The sequence below is a fragment of the Euprymna scolopes genome, chromosome 3 (assembly GCF_053919585.1).
Source record: "Euprymna scolopes isolate OS-2025 chromosome 3, ASM5391958v1, whole genome shotgun sequence".
Lineage (NCBI taxonomy): Eukaryota > Metazoa > Mollusca > Cephalopoda > Sepiida > Sepiolidae > Euprymna > Euprymna scolopes.
The window spans coordinates 196,215,899-196,236,780 of record NC_136484.1 but is presented as its reverse complement, the minus strand read 5'-3'; the positions used below and the strand labels follow the sequence as shown (position 1 = coordinate 196,236,780).

Genomic DNA, 20,882 nt, shown 5'->3' with positions numbered 1-20,882 from the left:
AAGTAAAGTTATGAGAATCGTTGAATATCAGCTAAGTGGTTACAGGTTAGATATCGGCTTGAGGTGAATACTAATTTAACCTTAGTAAAGAAATCTGATGCAGTGAAGCAATCTGTTTGTAAAGGAATATATATATATATATATATATATATATATATATATATATATATATATATATATTCGTGGCGTAGCACCTGATTGCAGATACTGCGAATGTGGGTTCGAATTATAGCATAGCCGGCAACGCTGATAAGCTGTTATAATGCAAAATACGTGTCCCTAAATGTGGGAGATAATGCATTTGTAAAGGGAAAAAACTCTTCCAGATGCAAGGAAGCTAATTCATGCCGATAAAATTATCGCTAAAATAACAACAAAATATTAAGACATAACACACACACACACACACGCACACGCACACACACACACACACACACACACACACGCACACACACACACACACACACACACACACACACACATATATACTTGTTTCTTCTTGTTGAGCACTTTCAGTTGTAATAAAGTCGGTAAACTTATCTAATACACGCAGATCGTCATCTAATGATAAGATCACTCTGACTGACGCTAAAAGCATTTAATAAGAATAAATGTTTAATTTCAACTGTATATCTCGCGGTTTACGGTAGCCTAGTGGTTCGGGCCCTTGATAATCAAGCCAGACGTGACTTCTCTTGCCGGGGTTCGAATCTCTCGACTGGCGTTAATCGTGACACCCTTTACTGATGATTTCCGAAAGGATGAAACACTAGTGCCTGTAGGTATTTAATAATTATCATAGTCCATTGGTTCGTCCATCACGTTCATGTTTAAAATAACATTTGTATCGCTAAGAGGCATAAGTTGAATGGACGCAACTTAAGTCTGTTTACGTTTTTTTTCTTATTATTTACGAATTAATAACGCAATATATTTACGAGAATAGATGAAGAATGCATCAGCTCAGGTGATCTAAATAACGATTTAGAAAATAAATAAAACAGTATCGTTACCAGTGCGACAAGGGAGAAACAAATAAATAGCAAATAACTTTTACTAAATGCAAGAAAATTTCATTTTCTATCAATCGGTATAGATTTTCAGTATTGAAGCAGTTTTTAATTGTTCGCTTTTAGAATTCGGTCTGTAGTCTCGACGGTTTGTAAAAAAAAAAATTGGATTCTCGTATCAGACCGAAAGCTTCGTTATGATGCAACTTGTTTTGACATGAATAAACGTTAACGCGTTTTCTTGCATTTGGTAACAGTTATTTATTGTATCTTTGCTTTTCCTCCGTTTTATGCCGTTAACTATACTAGACAGAAAATATTTACACACACACACACACACACATACACACACACACACACACACACACACACAAGATTTACAGTCAATATTCTTTGTCTTTTAACCCCTAATTTAAAACAAAAGTTTGTCGTAGACGAAAGACTTCTTTTCAGTTCTAATCACCGGAGTCTGACATTTAACTGTTAAAAATCAAAGGGGAGACAAATCTTATTATTCCAGATTAAAAGTTGACAACAACAAAAAAGTGAATGAAAGCACTTTCTTTTGAATACTGATTAATAAATATAAACTTATGTAATAAATTGGTAATGTTTTGTGTTTTTTGCTCGTCATTAATTCTAAAATAGTTTTTTAACGATTGAAGTTCTTTTTTTTTGTAACAGGGAATACAGATTTTTTTTTCACATAAAACAAATATTTTTTTCTTCCAAATGTGTGAATGAATGTTTCACTAATTCAATATAAATGTTTTTCGTCGGGTAAGTCTTTTGTTTTCATAAAAATCTAATAGAGATGAATTGATGCAGAAATGTTGAATGAAAAGTTAAGACGGAAATCCAACAAAAAATCGTTCCAATAAACATATTTGTTCAATCAAATTAGCAAACATACGTAAATCTACAAAACTTTGTATTCGCAGCAGAAACGTCCAAGTTATTTCCGCGACATTTTTAATGGAATTTTTCTATTTAGGTAAAAACACAAGAAATCTATTTTTTTTTTTTTTGCGTCATTTCTATAATCTACACAAGGTAGAAACATTGCAATATTAATTCATTTCATCGTATTAGTTCGTCATATCGATGCTTTCATTTTTTATGATTTTGTAAAAGAAAACTTCCAACTCGTAAAGCGAAGCATGGGAATTATTCGGTTTACAGTCGACATATTCGACGGTACAGTTTGCCGAGGGGAAAAATTCAACTCGGTGTTTTCTTGGAGGAGACACACACTTGGTCCTAAAGACGTACGTAGACAAAAGCCGAGGACCTGGTACTTCAGGGGAAATAATTCTTTTGATGTGATAAAAATTGTATCCCCTGAAACAGGTCGACTCAAGCTCTTCTATAATAAAAGAAACAATTTTTTACAGCCGGTCTCTTCCGGATGATTGGATTATTTTCTTTCTGATTTCTGTCTTTTGTGTATAGTTTTCAAACGGAACTGTCATCGTCATATATGGGTTTTATCTGTGACTCAAATATGTCCTGCTCGACTCCGGTTAAAGAGGGAAATGTAAGGCAAGGTTTCATCACGTTTAATCCATTTTGAACGATTGATTGTCTGCCAGGCAAAGAAAGTTTTCCCCCCGAAGGTGAACAAAAATCCCATTTGACTTCATCAAAATCCGATTGGTGACAACTGTCAGCAGCGGCCGCTTTAGTCATCGGTTGCTTTTCGTTATCGTTGTTGTTATTGTTGTGGTTCGTTGTTACTGGGGCATTCCCAGTATCGCCAGTCATGTGGCAGGCGTCTGCCACCGCTTCCTGCATGGAACATGGACCAATTTCCTCTGCTTGCAGTTTCTCCATCGCCATATTATAATGCGATTCGTCCTTTGCATTGTTTAACCTTTTCGTCAAATCGGTATTTTGTTTCGGGAAATTTATCTTGATGCCTTTCGTCTGCATCTCACGCATCCGTTTTCCCTTGTAAGGGAAGCAACTTTTAATATAGTTAAACAGTTTTCGAACGAGGTTACCACGCAATAGGATGTACAACCACGGGTCAATGATCTGATTGATCGATGCTAATCGAACGGTTATTAAATCACGGCCTTGTTTGATGTGTCCGCTAAGTTGAGATTGAAGAATGTTCACCTAAAAACACAAAAAAGAATGAAAACATCAGATTGAATAATCGATAAATGAAATTTTGTTTTAATTTTTTAATAAAAACAAAACGGGCAAAATTTATAGTCCGTTGACTTAGAATGAGTATTTTATGCAAAATTGATGCTTGAATGCGGTTAAATTTGTGCTCATTTGTTGCATTGAATACTAATTCCTATTCATCACTGCCAACCCCTGTGCCCTACTTAGTTCGCTGCACATTATCAAAACAAAGGCAGATACAGAATTTCGGCCAGATCGGTCTAGTAGTTCCCCCCCCCCCAAAAAAAAACAGTGGAAGGGGCAAACAGACATACAGACAGACAGCCTAAGAGAAATATAGATTCTGATGAATTTGCATCAGTCATTTAGAGATGATAAGTGAATTAATTTGATTAAGAAGATAAATAATTCTATATTTCAGCATTTGTACATCACAATATCGGTTTCAATCCATATTCTTATTTTTACTATTATTACTACTAGTAGTAGTAGTAATCACATTAGTAGTCGTAGTCATGGTCGTGGATGCACTGGTCTTGGCCACTAGCATTATGCGTAACGGATTAACTCTCTCCTTAGACAAGGTTTAATTGTCTGAAGCTAATTATATTCACAGTAAACATTAACCAGAATCAACGTCGCTGCTTAACTCCAGTGATATTAAGAGGAAAAGTGTCGACGTGATTTTACTGTCGTTTAAAATGGAGAGAAAATGTCGTTTAAAATGAAGAGAAAATGTTTAAAATGGAGAGAAAATGTCGTTTAAAATGGAGAGAAAATGTCGTTTAAAATGGAGAAAAAATGTTGTTTAAAATGAAGAGAAAATGTCGTTTAAAATGGAGAGAAAATGTCGTTTAAAATGGAAAGGTGGGGCAAAGTTCATTACACTCGTCGTGTTTTTAACTAAATATGTTTTGAAAGCGTCTTTTATCGTTTTTATGTTATTTTAAATGACGTCAAAGGTCAAACGTTTTGCCTTCTCTGAAACTGTTAAGTTGCATAGGTTAATGGTGACCACCGTGAACAGATTAAAGTGTTATATGTAGACCTCTGAGGTGCCATAGTGGTGAAGAAGAAGAAGAAGAAAGAAAGAAAGAAAGAAAGAAAAAGGTAAAGAAAAAGAAGAATAAGAAAAATATGTGGAAATAAGGAAGATAGAAAAAGAAGAAAAAGTAGGAAAGGAAGAAAATAATAATAATAATAATAATAATAATAATAATAATAATAATAATAATAATAATGATGATAATAATAATAATAATAAAAATAAAAATAAAAATAATAACAATAATAATAAAAATAATAATAATAATAATAACAATAATAAAAATAATAATAATAATAATAATAACAATAATAATAATAATAATAATAATAATAATAATAATAATAATAATAATAATAATAATAATAGCTAAGAAAAAGATAAAGAAGCCGAAAAAATGTGTGTTATTACTTACATTAAACGGGACCCAACAAACGATAAAAACGATTGTTATGCAGGACAAAAACCAAACCATTTTGATTTCCATTTCAATTTTCAGCTTCGGAGTCAATGGCGGCGGCGGTGTTGACGGCCCCATTTTTTTAATGGACGATGACGGCGAACTATTGATCTTCCGGTGTCGGCGCATGCGTAGAAGCGTCCAAGCGACTAAAGCATTACAAACGACCATAATGGCTATGAGGATGAGGTTAATGAAACCAAACACGACAGTATATACCGAAATTGAGGTGTCTGGTTTGCGGTGGAATTTCAGAAAACACCACGTACACGGGAATTGCAATGAGTAGCGACCAAAGCCCATGAGTGGGAAACTGCAAAAGATCATCACGACAAGCCAACACATTAAAATGGTCAGCTTGGCTTTGCGGGCAGTCACTGACCTATGAAGAAGAAGCAAAAAAAGATAGTTGTGAATTTTTGAAGGAGGTTCACAAAAGTGAAAACTTATCAAAACAAGTACTTCAATAAACCAACATTTCAGTAGCTTGATATTCACAAGCAACATGAATTGAAACAAATATATTGGGGAATTTGCCAAAGTTGCTGCCTCTTCCGTGTTAGAAAGTTACTCGCACCTGAGAGTATCTTCTATCTTTACAAAGCCACAATTCGCCCATGGATGGAGTATTGTTGTCACATTTGTATGGTGCATCTTCCACTAGTCTCCCACTTCTAAACAGAGTCCAAATAAGAGTCACAAATCTAATAGGTCTTGCACTATCAGCCAAGCTCTAACCTGTGTACCATCGCCGCAATGTTGGATCCTTGTGCTTGTTTTATAAGTACTTTAACGGAATGCATTCGAATGAACTCCTAACAATTGTGCCCCGTCGACGTCCTTACTACCGATTAACCTATCAACAGTAAAATCACGCCCTTTAACTATTTAACTATTGAGATCCTCATGTACTTGAAAGTCTAATAATTTTTCCCCTTGGACTGCGAGACTTTGGAATTCCCTCCTTGTTCCCTGTTTTCCTGACTCTCGTAACAAAAGTGTAATGTAATCTAAACAGATCTACCACTCAACTCCCCACAGCTCACTATTAGACATGATCCTAAATAGTTTGCACCATTTTTATCTCACCTTATAAAGATTAAAATAAAATGAATACATAATGCTATTAAACCTAACTTTTAGAATCCTTAGTCCATGTTTGATCAAAATATATTATACGATTCTGATATCTAAAATTTAAGTTTTGCTGACCCCTGGCGTAATGGATAAAGTACTAGGTGAAATTTAATTCTGAATGACACTCTTCTGGATACTAAGAATACACTTCTGAATAACTAAAGATGTTTTCCCGATCATGACTGACAGAACGAAAGCATACTACCCCGTTGATTAAATAAAGGGTTCAGCTAGAAATTCTGTGTAGACCCCCCGAGTTCGATAGCAAGATTACCGAATTCGACAAAATATACCCGAAGAAGGTTTGTGGTTACACTGGTTATTCTAGTGTCAGTAATATTGGCACATTATTTATTTGCTTGTTAATTAAGGGAGAAGTGGCAGCTCAACCGAACCAAAAGAAAGAACAAACATTAGAATTTAAAAATAATGTTGTATTTATCGCTTATACCCGTGCTGGGACGGGTATTGTGGTGACAACTTTCTGTCTAATGAGACAATGGTGTTCTGCATCTTGTCTGGTGTACTGCAGCGTCTCGTGTGGCTATAAAGTGGAATCTGGGGTTGCTCTCTGGATGCAGGCCTGGGTGGATGTTTGACTAGTTACCAAGGTTCCTCTCGGCGTTGCAGACAAAATCCGACAGACAGGCAAGTCAATACGGTCACAGCCAGCGCAGCTACAGGAGTTGCCGGAAAAGTGTTGCATTTCTCCATCATCAGTCTATCGAGACTCCAAACCGGTACGTTTTTTTGTCAGGATTTACCCCCTTAACCTTTGCCTTTACCAAGGGTATTGTAATAATTATATCATTATATAATGTTGCTGATATTGTAATAGTTATATCATCATCATCATCATCATCATCATCATCATCATCATTACATTCATATGAATACGAATATCCTATTGTTGGCATTGGTTTCCCCGATATTTTTCTAGTCAGATTTTTTCTAGAAAGACTTCGGGGATTATGGGGGGGGAGGGAACCACGTGAAGTTTCCCAACATCCTAAGCGAACTTGATTTTGTGGAACGAGCTGGATTCGAACTGGAGACAACCAGATCATTAGTTCGTGACGTTAACCACTAGAGTACCGTCATCTCCCTATATAATAATCATCATTTTGTTATGATAATTTTGTATCGTGGTTTAGCCGCATCAGTTATCAATACAAATCAATTAATGAATTTAAAAAAGGAATCAAAAGCCCAATCGATTAAAGATGTGATTGTTTTCTTACCGATGATAGAAGTAAGTGAACTTGAGCGAGAGAAGTCGTTCAATGGAAAGGACACAGATGAGGAGCGGAGTGATCAATCCAAAAAAGACCATCATAAATCCATGGAACATACATAAAGTGCCGGTCAGTTCAACCTTTTTCGAATAGCTGAGCAATGGAATTGGACTGGTGACCACTTGACCAATGAGGTCAGTCCAAGCCAGCCCTGCAAGGAGTGGGTAGTAGACTGTTTTGCGGACTTCTTTAGATAGCGTGAACAGGACGAGCAAGGCGGCCAGGTTGCCGATGATGCCCGACAACATCATCGCCATTGGCACGTACATATTAATATTCAACTCTTGCTTCTCACATGTCGTTACTCCGCTGCAATTCACTGACGATGGAAGGGCTAGCATGCTGCTGTTGTTGGGACATATCATAGCATCATAACTATCGATATTGGCTAGGATGTGACCGGCCATTTTTGATGATCAGGCAGGAAAATTCTGCAAAATACAAAATATAAAATATCAAAATATAAATCCATTTTCAATGATAAAATAATTAAAAAATGATTTTCATTTAATAAAAAAATTATACAGGATCAAGTTTCAAATTTAACATTAAAAAATATTGCTTTCAAGAGATGGAAGTCCTTCTGTTCAATTTTTCATGCTAACTACACAAACACATCGAATTTAACTTTGATACAATCGTCAACGAGATCGAACCCGTACCGCGAAGGAAGAAAAGAAAGTGAAAAAAAAAAACTGACGTGTTTGCTGTTGCGCCCATCACCAAACCGGGTGTGACGTAGGCTTAAATTCAGGTTAGACAATCGAAAAGAGGCGAAGACTTTCGAAAATATCGGCGAAAAAAGCGACCCTGCCTGTAAAAATTACCAGGTTGAGGGTGAAGGAATTAAGGTTTTGGACCATTTTTTTTTTTTCGATATTTGCCGTCGAAGGATTATAGACATGCGGTTTCAGTGTTCTTAGTTCCATGTAGTGTTTCATGTTTTGCCTTTGCAGTAGTTTGTTTGGCCCGAACTTGTTGCTCCTGTGTTATTATTATTATTATTATTATTATTATTATTATTATTATTATTATTATTATTATTATTATTATTATACACACGAGGATAAACCGAAAAGTAAAGACTCCTATTTTTTACTCTAAACATTGAAGAGCTACGAAAACGAGAGTAGTACCATTAAAACAAGCAACCTTTTGCATTTATTTTTCAACATAATCATCACCATTCTCAATGTACTTCTGTCAAAAATTCAATGACGCATCTCTGCTTTTGACGCACTTTAATGTTAAGGGCTTGTTTCTTTTTTTTAGAGTTTTACGCCGTCAATATCTGCAACAGAGAGGTAAAATGTCCATGCATACGTTCACTCATGATAACAATGCAATTTGCAATCATTTCAGATTCACGAAAAAATAGGAGGCATTACTTTTGGAACACCCCCTCGATATGTAGAGAGGGAAAGAGAAGAGATATGTCCGCATTCTTTAATATTTCAGTATGCTTATATGCTTGCTGTCTGTTCATTCGGGTGTGAAGTAAAAAACAAATACATATAAACAAAACAATTGGTCATTGTGCGTCGTCGTCGTTTACGCGGTGATAATTTGATTCTATAGTTCCGGGAAAACCAAAAAGAAAGAAATGGAATTTTACACTCCTGTTTTTTGTTTGTTTGTTTTTAACTTCTGCCAGCTCATCGACATTCGATGATATGTTTGGTTTAAAGAAAAATAAAAACAGCATCAAGTGATTATTAAAAGAAAAATGAGATTTTCAAATCATATTCCAAATAAAAAGTGTTCATAAATAGTAGTAAAGTTCTTTGCAACTCATTTAAGATTATGTTTGTTTTTAATGATACAATGCAATACAAAACAACTCTTCTCATCAGAACGATATTTCGTATGTACCAAAAAATATATTTCTGATAAAATAATCTCAATTTTTCTTTGTCACTGTAGCTCCAATAGGAAATTAATGCAGTAAATAAAACTCCATAAATTTTTCACTATCAACATTATCCCCAATTTTTAAAGCATTTTTCACTCGACAATGTATATAGTTTATCCCCGTTTAAAAATGATTACATTTATTCCAAGTAAAATTCCTCTCACAAATACGTATTTTCACACAGACCGTAGCAAACACTTTTACTATATTTTAAGTTCATCCTCTCACCTCACGTCACTGCAAGAAGTTTACTCAAAGGTATCATTATTTCCACAGCATCTCTAGTTCTCAGAAGAAGGTGGGTTCTCTCTACCGTGCTAGAAAGTTATTAACGCATGAAAGTATCCTATACCTCTATAAGGTCACCATTCGACTATGTATGGAGTATTGTTGTCACATTTGGGCTGGTGCATTTGCCACTAGTCTCTCGCTTCTAGACAAGGTTCAAAAGAGAGTCGCCAATCTGATAGGTCCTGAACTGTCAGCTAAACTTCAGCCTCTGTCACATCGACGAATTGTTGCATCCCTCTGCCTGCTCTACAAGTACTTTAACGGTGAATGCTCTGACGAACTGCAAGCACCTGTGCCCCCTCGATGTAAATACCTCCGACAAACCCAACAAGCAGTTAAATCCCACCCCTTCACGGTAGAGATCCCTATATGCAAGAGAGCCTTCTACTCCAATAGTTTCTTCCCCAAAACAGCTAGACTTTGGAATTCCCTTCCGGGTGCCTACTTCCCCGATTGTACTGACATGCAGAAGTTCAAGTGCAACGTGAACCGACATCTTGCTGCCTAACTCTCTACACAGTACCCTGATGCTTACGTCCCTGATAGTAGCCCCCTACAACAAAGTGGCAATGTGCCTTGTTTGGGGTGAAAATGTAATTAAAATATATATATATATATATATATATATATATATATGTATATATGTATATATATATATATATATATATATATATATATATATATATATATATATATACAGATATCCATATCCGCAATAAACATCGGCATCATAACCTTAAAATTTCATTTAACTATTTCTAAATCATTATTAAACATGCATTTAATGCATTAAAAATAACATTAGCATTAATTATATTTGTTTTCAACGACTAGAAAAACATTAATTTAAATACATTTATGAATAATATACCGAAAGCATTTTTGCATTAAAACGTGTTCATACATTCATTAATACAGCTCAGATCTATTTACTATAAACGTAGTTAGTATATAACTTTATGAAGAATATAACTCCCGGGCGACATTGATATTGCGATTGTTCAGTGTTATGTAATATTAATATTTCACTTAGCGAAAAATGTTATTGAAATGGGATAGTTAAAATGGAGTTAATTATTCTGTACTTTCACAGAATCTCTTAAGTTAATCTCCTTTACTATGCAACGCTGGGACACGGTCAGCTAGTATATATTATAAATTCTTTTAAATTCACACATTGGATAGTAGTTCAATTTTATATATATATATATATATATATATATATATATATATATATTTGGGTAGAGCACTGTCGTAAATAATCTCACTCGCTACTTAATTGGCTGAAAATGCGAAGCTCGTTGTTTGTTTGTTTACGAACAGGCGATTTGAGCACTGTAAAAGTGGTGGCGGGTGTCTATTTAAATAGACATTCCGACGAGTTATTTACAGGCGTCAATTCCATGGTCGAGTGGGAGAACTGCCGACTGTCAACACGACGGTCCTAGGTTCAATCCTTGGCTTGGGAGAAATGCTAGTCTAGCGGCACTGATGAGTTGTGATACAACGAAACAGGACTGTATGTCGATGACTATATATAAATATATATATATATATATATTTATATATATATATATATATATATATATATATATATATATATATATATATATATATAATGAACGAATGAACCCTTTTTCGGGGTCAACGGCCAACTAGCACACTGCGTGTTTGTGTGTAGGTATGTGTGTGTTGGGATGGAGAAGGCTCCCGTAAGCCGTGGTGAAGGTAACCTTTCTAGGAGAAGCAAATCTCTGATTTTAAAAAACCAGAAATTAAGCTGGTCTGCAGTTTAAGTTGTTGCTAGCTATCTTGCTCTTGCTTGTTGCTGGATCTCAACATTTTGAACCGAGAGAGAGACTTAGCTGTTGTACAAAGCTAAAACTCTGTAACAGATACTCCCTCAGGCATTTTTCTATTAAAATGGTCTTGTGGCGATGGAAGTCATTTTTGAACTCATGGACAAGACGTTGCAATCATCATCAAATCATATATATATATATATATATATAGCAATTTATAAAATATATATGACGATTAAGCTAATCGCCATATATATTTTATAAATTACTAACTAGCTCTACCTACGTATTGAGCACTTTTGAAGTAAATACTTAAAGTTTACGCATAAATCTATACTTTCGTATATTAATTTTATGTGAGTAAATGAAGTAGTTATATATATATATATATATATATATATATATATATATATATATATATATATATATATATATATATGATTAGTTTTTTTGGAAAAAGAATTCCAGCAGAGTGCTCAATTAAAAGGAAAATCCAAATTTTAAGAGCGTACTTATATTTTGTGTACAGAAAGTTTTTAGTTGAGACAGGTCATTGGTACCGTCGGTTTCAAGCCCGATAATAAGGCCCGTTTAAGGTATCCTTATCGAGCTCTCTTCAGCCAATATTGGCTGAAGAGAGCTCGATAAGGATACCTTAAACGGGCCTTATTATCGGGCTTGAAACCGACGGTACCAATGACCTGTCTCAACTAAAAACTTTCTGTACACAAAATATATATATATATATATATATATATATAAGGAAAGAAAATGTAGAGGTGAATATAAGGGTTACACTTGATGCTGGAATGTATCGCGATAAGAAAAGCTCAACATACTGGATAGAGCAATAAAAAATAGATGATGAAAATAAAATTGAATAAATTACAATAATTATGGATCCATGGAATTTAAACAAGACATTATACTAGTGAAAATTTTCTTGTTTGAATTTTACGGATCAATAAATATTGTTATTTATTCAATTTTATTTTCATCATTGATTTTCTAATTTCCTTCTATTTCTTTCACTCTTTCTCTATTTCTCTCTCTCACTCACACACACACACACGCACACACACATTCACACACAGAAGAGAAGGCATAGTGCAAAGTAACATAGAACTGAATGCGACATTTTGCTAGGATACAGTTTGTCTTGTCTATAATTTATTTCATAAACAGGGTGAAACGATAAAATTGTCACCCTAGAAAAGACAGCATCATTCCATTTCCGTTTCGGTTTTCTTTTTATGTTTCAGACCATCTACTAGTTGACCAGTTGTGTACAAATCCCTAAGCGATAGAAGCTTTCTATCATGTCTGAAAGTGACACAATTTTTAACGAGCGAGATTGGAAATACTCTGCTGTACAACTCATGATCTCTACCTATCCAAGTTATGACAACGTCTTCAAAATACAAATCCAGACGGTTCCACGCTTGAGGGCGTGCCCGGGTGATGAAAACAAAGTTTCCGCTCACGGTTATGGTCTTTGGTGTAGTTTCAAGTGATTATGACACCTCACATCTTCGAAGTCGGCTTGAAAGTCAACACAAGAGTGTACCTGATGTGCCGAAGAGTGTTGTGATCCCTTGGTACAACTAGGGGGCCGCTGGCAGACCCTGCGTATGCAGCAAGACTCAGCGCCGGCCTACTAGTCAAAAGAGACATAGGCTTGGCTTTAGAAAGAATGCTACGACTTTGTACCTTTCTTTCACTAACCCCCCCCCCCCCCGCTTCTCCCCCGACCTAAGCCTGCTGGAGTACTTCGTTCAGTCATACGTCGAGAATATCATCAACTTGGTCTCCCACAACACCAAAGCAAGCCTGATTGCCGCCATCTTTAAGGCGACAATTTTATCGTTCTACCTTGTACTATAAGCTCTACCATACATGTTGAGCTCCGTACATCTTAAGAACTTTTTTTCAATGGTAAGGAATACCTAGATAAATTAATTTTATTGTCGTTTAAAAACGATTAAAATATTGGCACAACGACAGGAAAAATTAAAAAAAAGCGGGAGAAAACATTCAAAGTCGCTATCCGTCTCTATCGCGGTGCGTAAACCTTCTTTGTGTCGGCAAAAAGAAACAGCGAACGCATTGTTTCTTTTTGAGAACTTTGAATCTTTTCTCCCGCTTTTTTTTCTTTTTCCCGTTGTTGTGCCAATATTTTAATCGTTTTTAAACGACAATAAATTTATTTTTAGTTTGCCCCCGTACTTTTGGCACATTCAATAATTTCCCATTAGAACTCTTTAAACTTTCGAGATAATATTATTTTGTTACGCTATCGATTTTCCTCCTAATGAAATGATAGCCGAAAGAGCTCTAGAGAAACTTCAACGTATTTTATTTAAAGCTTTATATATATATATATATATATATATATATATATATATATATATATATATATATATATGCAACTTTGCCTGTGTGTGTGTGTGAGTTCATGCGTTATAGACTCAAAAATGGCTGGACCGATTTTAATGAAATTTCACACAAAGATATTTGGTGTGCCTGGCAGTGTTTTTAGCTAGGTTTTGCATCGAAATGTTTCTAACAAGTATCGGCAACAGATAATCGTTATACATAATCGTTATGCCTGTCCTACAAATACTTTAGTGGTGAATGCTCTGACGAACTGCAAACACTTGTACCTCCCCGACGTAACTACCCCCAACAAACCCGACAAGCTACTAAGTCTCATCCCTTTACAGTAGAGATCCCTAGGTGCAAGAAAGTCTTTTACTCCAATAGTTTCTTCCCCAGAACTGCGGGTCTTTGGAACTCCCTTCCGGGATTCTGCTTTCTCAACTGCAATGATATGCAGAAGTTCAAGTGTAATGTTAACAAACATCTTTCTACTCATGACCCCGCTAATTAAGTCCCTAATAGTAGCCCCCTGCTTCAAAGTGGCACTGTGCCTTGTTTGGGGTGAAAATTGAATTAAAAAAATATATATATTATTGTACGTATGCAAGTGAAAATGACCGGCCATTTTTCCAAGTCGTTGCTTAGCTACGAGCCAAACTGACACTGACACTATATTTATGTTATTGATTTGTTTGTACTACTACGACTACTACATACATCACAGCACACGCACAGACGCACACACGACCATTACGGCGTGTTTTCTCTTTCATTCATTCATTTTTTTGACGACGTAACTTAATGTTGTTCCGTTAATTGGAAAGACGATTATTGATAGAATTTACTTTCTTAAATCAAACATTCACAGACGGTAATAGCACAATTACAGTATACATAAAACTTAACATTTTTTTGATATTTTAAAATAGTTCTTCCATTGTTTTATTAACTTGACTTTAATTAGCACTTTAAATAACACTTATTTATACAAATACAAATTCATTAACTTATTAAAACTGATTTTTCTTTAACTAATCAAAACAAAACGCTCCCCATAACAACAATAGAACTACATTGCTTATACATTACTTATGCATTTACGAACACTTATTTAAAATTTTCTCTTTTCTCGTTTAATTTTCTCATAAATTTCATTGAGATTTTTTTTCGAAAATTTATATTTTTACATATTTATTTCATCTTACACTTCATAAGCATAAAAATGACATTAAATAAACCCCCCGAATACTGCTAGTATATATATATATATATATATATATATATATATATATATATATATATATATATATATATATATATATATATATATATTCAGGTTAAACTTATTAGGGATTTGGTGTTCATAAACGATAATAGGTTATAGATAAAAACACATAAAAAATGCAAAAACTTACATGAGATTTGATGATACTCTTTATGCTGCAACTTTTTCTTTGGTAAGAATTCAAAGATAAAACCAAGAGTTGATTGATTTGTTTTGGACGAATCACATGTCGACACGTGCGCCCTTTTGCAACAACGACTTGTCTGCGTCGTTTTGTTCGTAAATAAGTTGCGATTACAACCAGTTAATTTAACAATTTTTTTTTTTCAAGAAGTCGACATGATAGAGCCATCGCCAAAAGTAGTTCCGGAGGAAATGCACAATTATTAACAGCATGGAATGAACAATAAAACACGATATAACAATTCCCGGCCCAAAAGTAAAGTTGAAATTGTCCATTTGTCCATCGTAATAGATCCGGATTCGAATAACTACGTGACCTTCGACTGATGTCGTTTAGTGTTTATGGCTTATATATTTGATACTGATTTAAAATAAAAAAATTAAAGTTTGTTATAGGACCCTTCATCACAGGATAAAGTTAGACACAAGATCATTCTATCGTGGGAATCCCGCCCCCCCCAAAGGATTGGTACTCAAATTGGGTACAGAATTAACAAAGATCGGTCTTTTCAACATTTTCTAGTGTAGGTACTTAAGGCGCTCTCATATTAACCAATATCCTCTCTCAAAAGAAAGGCAATGCCAGGTGATGTAATATCCTGGCACTTACCATAACAGATACAACACTTTGATCATAGTCAGATAATAGATTGTAGTAATAATGACGCTCAAACAATGTTATAAGTACTGCTAACGAAATGAGGGAGAGTTTTTTTTTATCTTAAACTGTGGTACTTTGCTTTAAAAAGCGACCTGAATCTGCCGGCTTCAGGTCAAGTAGATGTCTGAGTGTATATGATGTGGAAGTATTCGAAATCAGCGACGATCGTACGTTACTGGCATGATCTCTTTTGATATGTCTAGTTTTTTTTTTCATTTTAAGTTTTTTTTCATTTCAAGTAATTCGAAGTAAAGTTTATTTTCTATATATGCACACAAAACAACAACTTCACAATAAAACTGTTTTTAATAAGAGCGCTCAAATTCATTTTTTTTTCATTTTAATTTTTTTTTCATTTTAATTTTTTTTTCATTTTAAGTTTTTTTTTCATTTTAAGTTTTTTTTTCATTTTTAATTTTTTTCATTTTAAGTTTTTTTTTCATTGTTTTTTTTTTTCATTTTAATTTTTTTTTTTCATTTCAAGTTTTTTTTTCATTTTAAGTTTTTTTTTCATTTTAAGTTTTTTTTTTCATTTTAAGTTTTTTTTTCATTTTAATTTTTTTTTTCATTTCAAGTTTTTTTTTCATTTTAAGTTCTTTTTTCATTTTAAGTTTTTTTTCATTTTAAGTTTTTTTTTCATTTTAAGTTTTTTTTCATTTTAAGTTTTTTTTTTCATTTTAAGTTTTTTTTTTCATTTTAAGTAATTCGAAGTAAAGTTTATTTTATATATATGCACACAAAACAACAACTTCACAATAAAACTGTTTTTAATAAGAGCGCTCAAAATTGATTACTTTTTAGATGAAATATTTGTAGCTTTTAATAAATTGTAAATGTATAATTGTAGATACTCAATATCCTTGAAATGTCTGCAAGGGCTTTTGAAGAAATTTGACTATCCACAAGTTTATCATTTTTGTCGTGTTTTAAATACTTTTCCAACGCCTATTTAACAAGTTTGTCTAACTTTATATGGTTCGGAGGTAAACGCGGTCGGTACTAATGCTAAGCTTTAGTAAAATGTTCAAATATGACTACGTCACCTGATCCCTTCTTCGAAGGAGCACGGACATAATTTTATTTGTTATTCCTTATCTTTCACACCTATTTCCACACGTAGACAAAGCAATCTAAAACACACACACACATACACAATATATATATATATATATATATATATATATATACGGCATAATCGCGTTGACACATCGGTTCACCGAAGTTAAGCAACGTTGAGCCTGGTTAGTACCAGATAGGTGATCATTTGGGAATTCTAGGCGCTATATGTGTTCTCCGCTTACCTCGGCATTTGTTTCTAGTCGTCCTGTACGTACATTTCACTTGCCACTGGTATTTAACAATGTCGACTCAGGAGAGATGTGGCTGAAGATTGCGCACCCACTGCCACAAAAAAAACAAAAAAAAAATCACGCGCAGGCACTCCTTCGTGGGTATCCATAGTCTGTCAAAGACTGAAGGAGCCCCCATATATATATATATATATATATATATATATATATATATATATATATATATATATATATATATATATACTAGCATGGGTGCCCGGCGTTGCCCGAGTATTTGGAGATGTATATTAAGCAAAAAAAAAAAAGTGGTCAATTTTTTTAACTTTGACCCCAATTATGACCTCTTAAAATATTATTGTTTTGGGCTCAAATTCAGTTATTAAGTTAGATCCATATCCAATGAACCTATATCTAAAATTTCAAGTGTTTAAACCTAAAATTGTCGGAGGAGTTTGGTAGAGTTCTCAAAGTACTATAAACATGTATTTATTGGAATAATTAGGTTAAGGCCAAATATATTTTTAGCTTATACGAAATAAGTTAAAATAAGAAAAAACGTAAAAAAAATTCTATGAATTAAAAATTTGTTTCGTATTAAAACCTAAATGCACATATATATATTGTATGACAGCATCGGAGGCTGGAAATAATTGTATGCAAGGTGTTACCAATAAAAGGCCAACATTTAGAAAAATGAATAAATGCTTATGTGTCTTTTAACAAATTTAATAACTACAAACACTAATGTTTCATGCTTATGCAATTAACCAATAATCAGGAAGTGATAATTATTGCTGGTCGAGAGATTCGAACCCAGTCAACAAAGTAACTCTTGACTTCGTGGGCTAGCGCCTTTTCTCCATGCTATCAGTATTTAACACATAAATGGAAGGAAAATAAATACGTCTGAATGCCAAGTCGGCGAGCCTTCACAATAATAAAAGTATTTTACGACTGGAAATTGGAATGATGCGTTTTCGCTAAAGTTGACGCTTTTTTCCTCAAATCATTAAATGGGACTCAACTTTAATTTTTTAAAGGAGCTTTATAGCTATAATATTTTTAAATAAACAATTTTTACCTACAGACCTATCTATCTATCTATCGATCTATCTATCTATCTATCTATCTATCTCTCTCTCTCTCTCTCTCTCTATATATATATATATATATATATATATATATATCTCACTCTGCGAGAATTATTGAACCATGCTCTTTCACGTAGTCGGTTCAAAGTAAACGCTGCTCTACCTGTGCGCGTTTGTAGCTCCTGTTCAATGGATACTCCCTTGTTGATGTTGGATCCAAGATACGCAAAGTTCTCAACAGTCTCTAGTTCGTGGCTATTGATGGTGATTGGTAATGCGCCACCCTAGTGCATAACGACTGTCTTGTTTACACTGATTACCAGTGCGAACTCCAAACAAGCAGCGCTCAATTTGTCAAGCAACTACTGGAGTCCACTTGCGAAGTGCGAGACCAATGCAGCAACATCTGCAAACAGCAGCTCAAGTATTAGGACTCTTCGAATCTTGGTTTTGCTGAACGATATTTGTAAAAACATTGTACATAAGTTTGTGAATTAATTCTGTAGAGTAGAATTCACGTGTCTGTTTTTCATTCTGCCTGCGGCTTCGACATTCACTTTCAGCATACAGGATTCAATGTAACAACCCTCAGAGAAGGACCAGACGATCCGAGCCGAGTTTCTAGACAAAAAGGGGTCCTAGCCGAGCTTCATCAGGTTGGGGTTACAAGTCTTTGAATTGTGATTTGTAACAGGTGAATGATTTACGTCCGTGATTGCCTGACCACCCCACTGACGCGGCGGACGTGACGGGGTAGCACCTTACTGACCAGGTACTGCTCGGTCTGAGACGGGTAGTGGCCACCCACTGGGGCTAAATAGCTCCTCTCACCGTTGCGGAGCATCCGAAGCGCCTGGTCGCGATGTCAATTTGACAAGACTTTTAACTCGTAACTATCTTCCACTGTTGCGAGAGCCTGGGCAAAGAAACTCGTACGTTGCCCAAGCCGCACGAGTGGAACTTTACCAGAGCCGGTAGAACCCAAAGAAAGACAAGGTCGATACGTTGGTACCGACTCTGGCTGCAGGAAATGGCCGTTGGCTGATAAGAAGCTCATCCGACCTTTGATATGTCTTGTTTTTGGTCCTGCTGGGTGTCCCCACACCCTCCTTATCCAGTTTACCCCGGGCGGGGGAGCCGGTTTAGTCGCCGACGACCCGACCATGAGGCAGATAGCTAAAATGCACCAATAACTAATGCTATTGTTTTTTTCTTTACCTTTGCCGATCATACTCTACCTACTCAAAAACAAAAACTATTTTCCTCTACAAAACAACCAAACCAAACACCATGGATAAATATTTGAAGATATAAAGAATTTGATTTGTAGAAACTTTTTCCAAAATTATGTCTTCAGCATTAAATAACACAAAAAGGGTTGATGTACTGATTTTTAACAAACAAAACAACAAAACCAAACTTTATGAATAAATATTTGAAGATATAAGAATTGAAACATAAAACATTTTCCAAAATTACTGGACTTAACATTAAATAAATCGAAAAGGGTTGATATGCCGTAATCCAAAACAACCGAACCAAGTTGTCCCAACATATTGGCGTGTTAGTTCTGATGAAGCAAACTCGTGCCATCGTGGTCTAAAAAAACATACACCCATGCCAAATACAACCTAATCCATTTCTCCCCACTGATGGCAGGTTCCATCAATGGCATGACGCCATACAAACGGTTGCAGATACCATATCGCCATCCTGCAGCAAAGGTGCCATGTCTTTGCCGTCCAGTGTTGAAAGCACGATTTAAAGATTGAATTCCGAGAAGATTTGTTTTTCTAAACCTAACCTTTGCCTTTGTGTTTATTTTAATGGGGAATCTCAGATGTACAGACACATTTTCTTTCTTCAACTTTCCTCTCTGTCTGTTTCTCTCTCTCTCTCTCCCTCTCTCTCTCCCTCTCTCTTCTCTTTCTCTGTTTGCAATATAACCGATGAAGACTCCACAGTTCGGCCTTATACGTCCAGACGTTTTAGTTCCTTTTATTTTCTCTTGTAAAACTTGCCTTCCAATTGAGCGAAAATAGCGACAATTACGTTTTCTTGTCCCTTTATTTGCCCTGCACTCATCAGCGAAATGATTTGCTCTACATCAGTTAGGCCTTATGATAAACACACACACACACACACACACACACACAAGTTAATTATGTTATTTTTATTAACGATAGTAGCAGCATGTATTCAAATTCACTTGTTTATATGATAGAGAGTGTTTGCTCGCTTGCACAATAATGCATGGATTTAGGACCACTTTTTGACGGGACGTATTTTTCATATCTATTATGTGAATGCCGTAATCATGTCTGTTTATTCAGTATGACGTCATAGAATATATACGTATAATCTCCATATATAATAAAATGACTGCAGAAATTCCCCTTTGGCCAAAGTATCGTAAAGATACCACATACAAATCCAATACAGCTAGGCTAATAGCCACTATCTTATATAAGTTTTGAACGCTTTTGTAGACACATTCAATGGTGATAATAAAATGCTACATCATATCCTAGGAGCAACACCATCACAATCGCAACATTTTTAGAGAAAGGGGTACTTATTTCTCCCGCTAAATATAAAGTCCTATTACTACCACTAATCGATACCAGAACGAAGTATACATGGTCCACAGATTTTACGTTTACACTGCCCTCAACTGGCTCACACAAACACAAATATACCATTAACTTCCCCGTAGTAGAATAATAATAAAAAAAATAATGTCTCCCCCGCTGCTTCTTATTGGTTGTTCGCTACTTGTTTTATTCCGGAATTAGATCATTCAAACATTTAAACATTCAGAACATTACAATATGTCGTCGCTCTAAAAACTAATAATTCACATGGCATCAATTTCCGTTAATAGG

General features: G+C 34.9%; 1 protein-coding gene across 4 annotated transcripts in view; it reads right to left on the bottom strand.

Moving 5' to 3' along the window:
• Nucleotides 1-1,556: 1,556 nt before the first annotated feature.
• LOC145260620 (prostaglandin E2 receptor EP2 subtype-like) overlaps nt 1,557-20,882 on the bottom strand; it is a 192,920-nt gene continuing 173,594 nt past the window's right edge. For 3 of the 4 annotated variants that reach the window (XM_080118953.1, XM_080118960.1, XM_080118936.1), the window contains 3 exons: nt 7,030-7,514; nt 4,607-5,033; nt 1,557-3,131 (listed from right to left, as the gene is read on the bottom strand). In XM_080118953.1, coding sequence (XP_079975079.1) covers nt 2,466-3,131; nt 4,607-5,033; nt 7,030-7,490 — 1,554 coding nt within the window. In that variant the 5' untranslated portion in view covers nt 7,491-7,514 and the 3' untranslated portion in view covers nt 1,557-2,465. Of the gene's footprint in view, nt 3,132-4,606; nt 5,034-7,029; nt 7,515-14,882; nt 15,064-20,882 lie in introns of those variants that run through there. The other variant, XM_080118944.1, reaches the window with a different exon arrangement.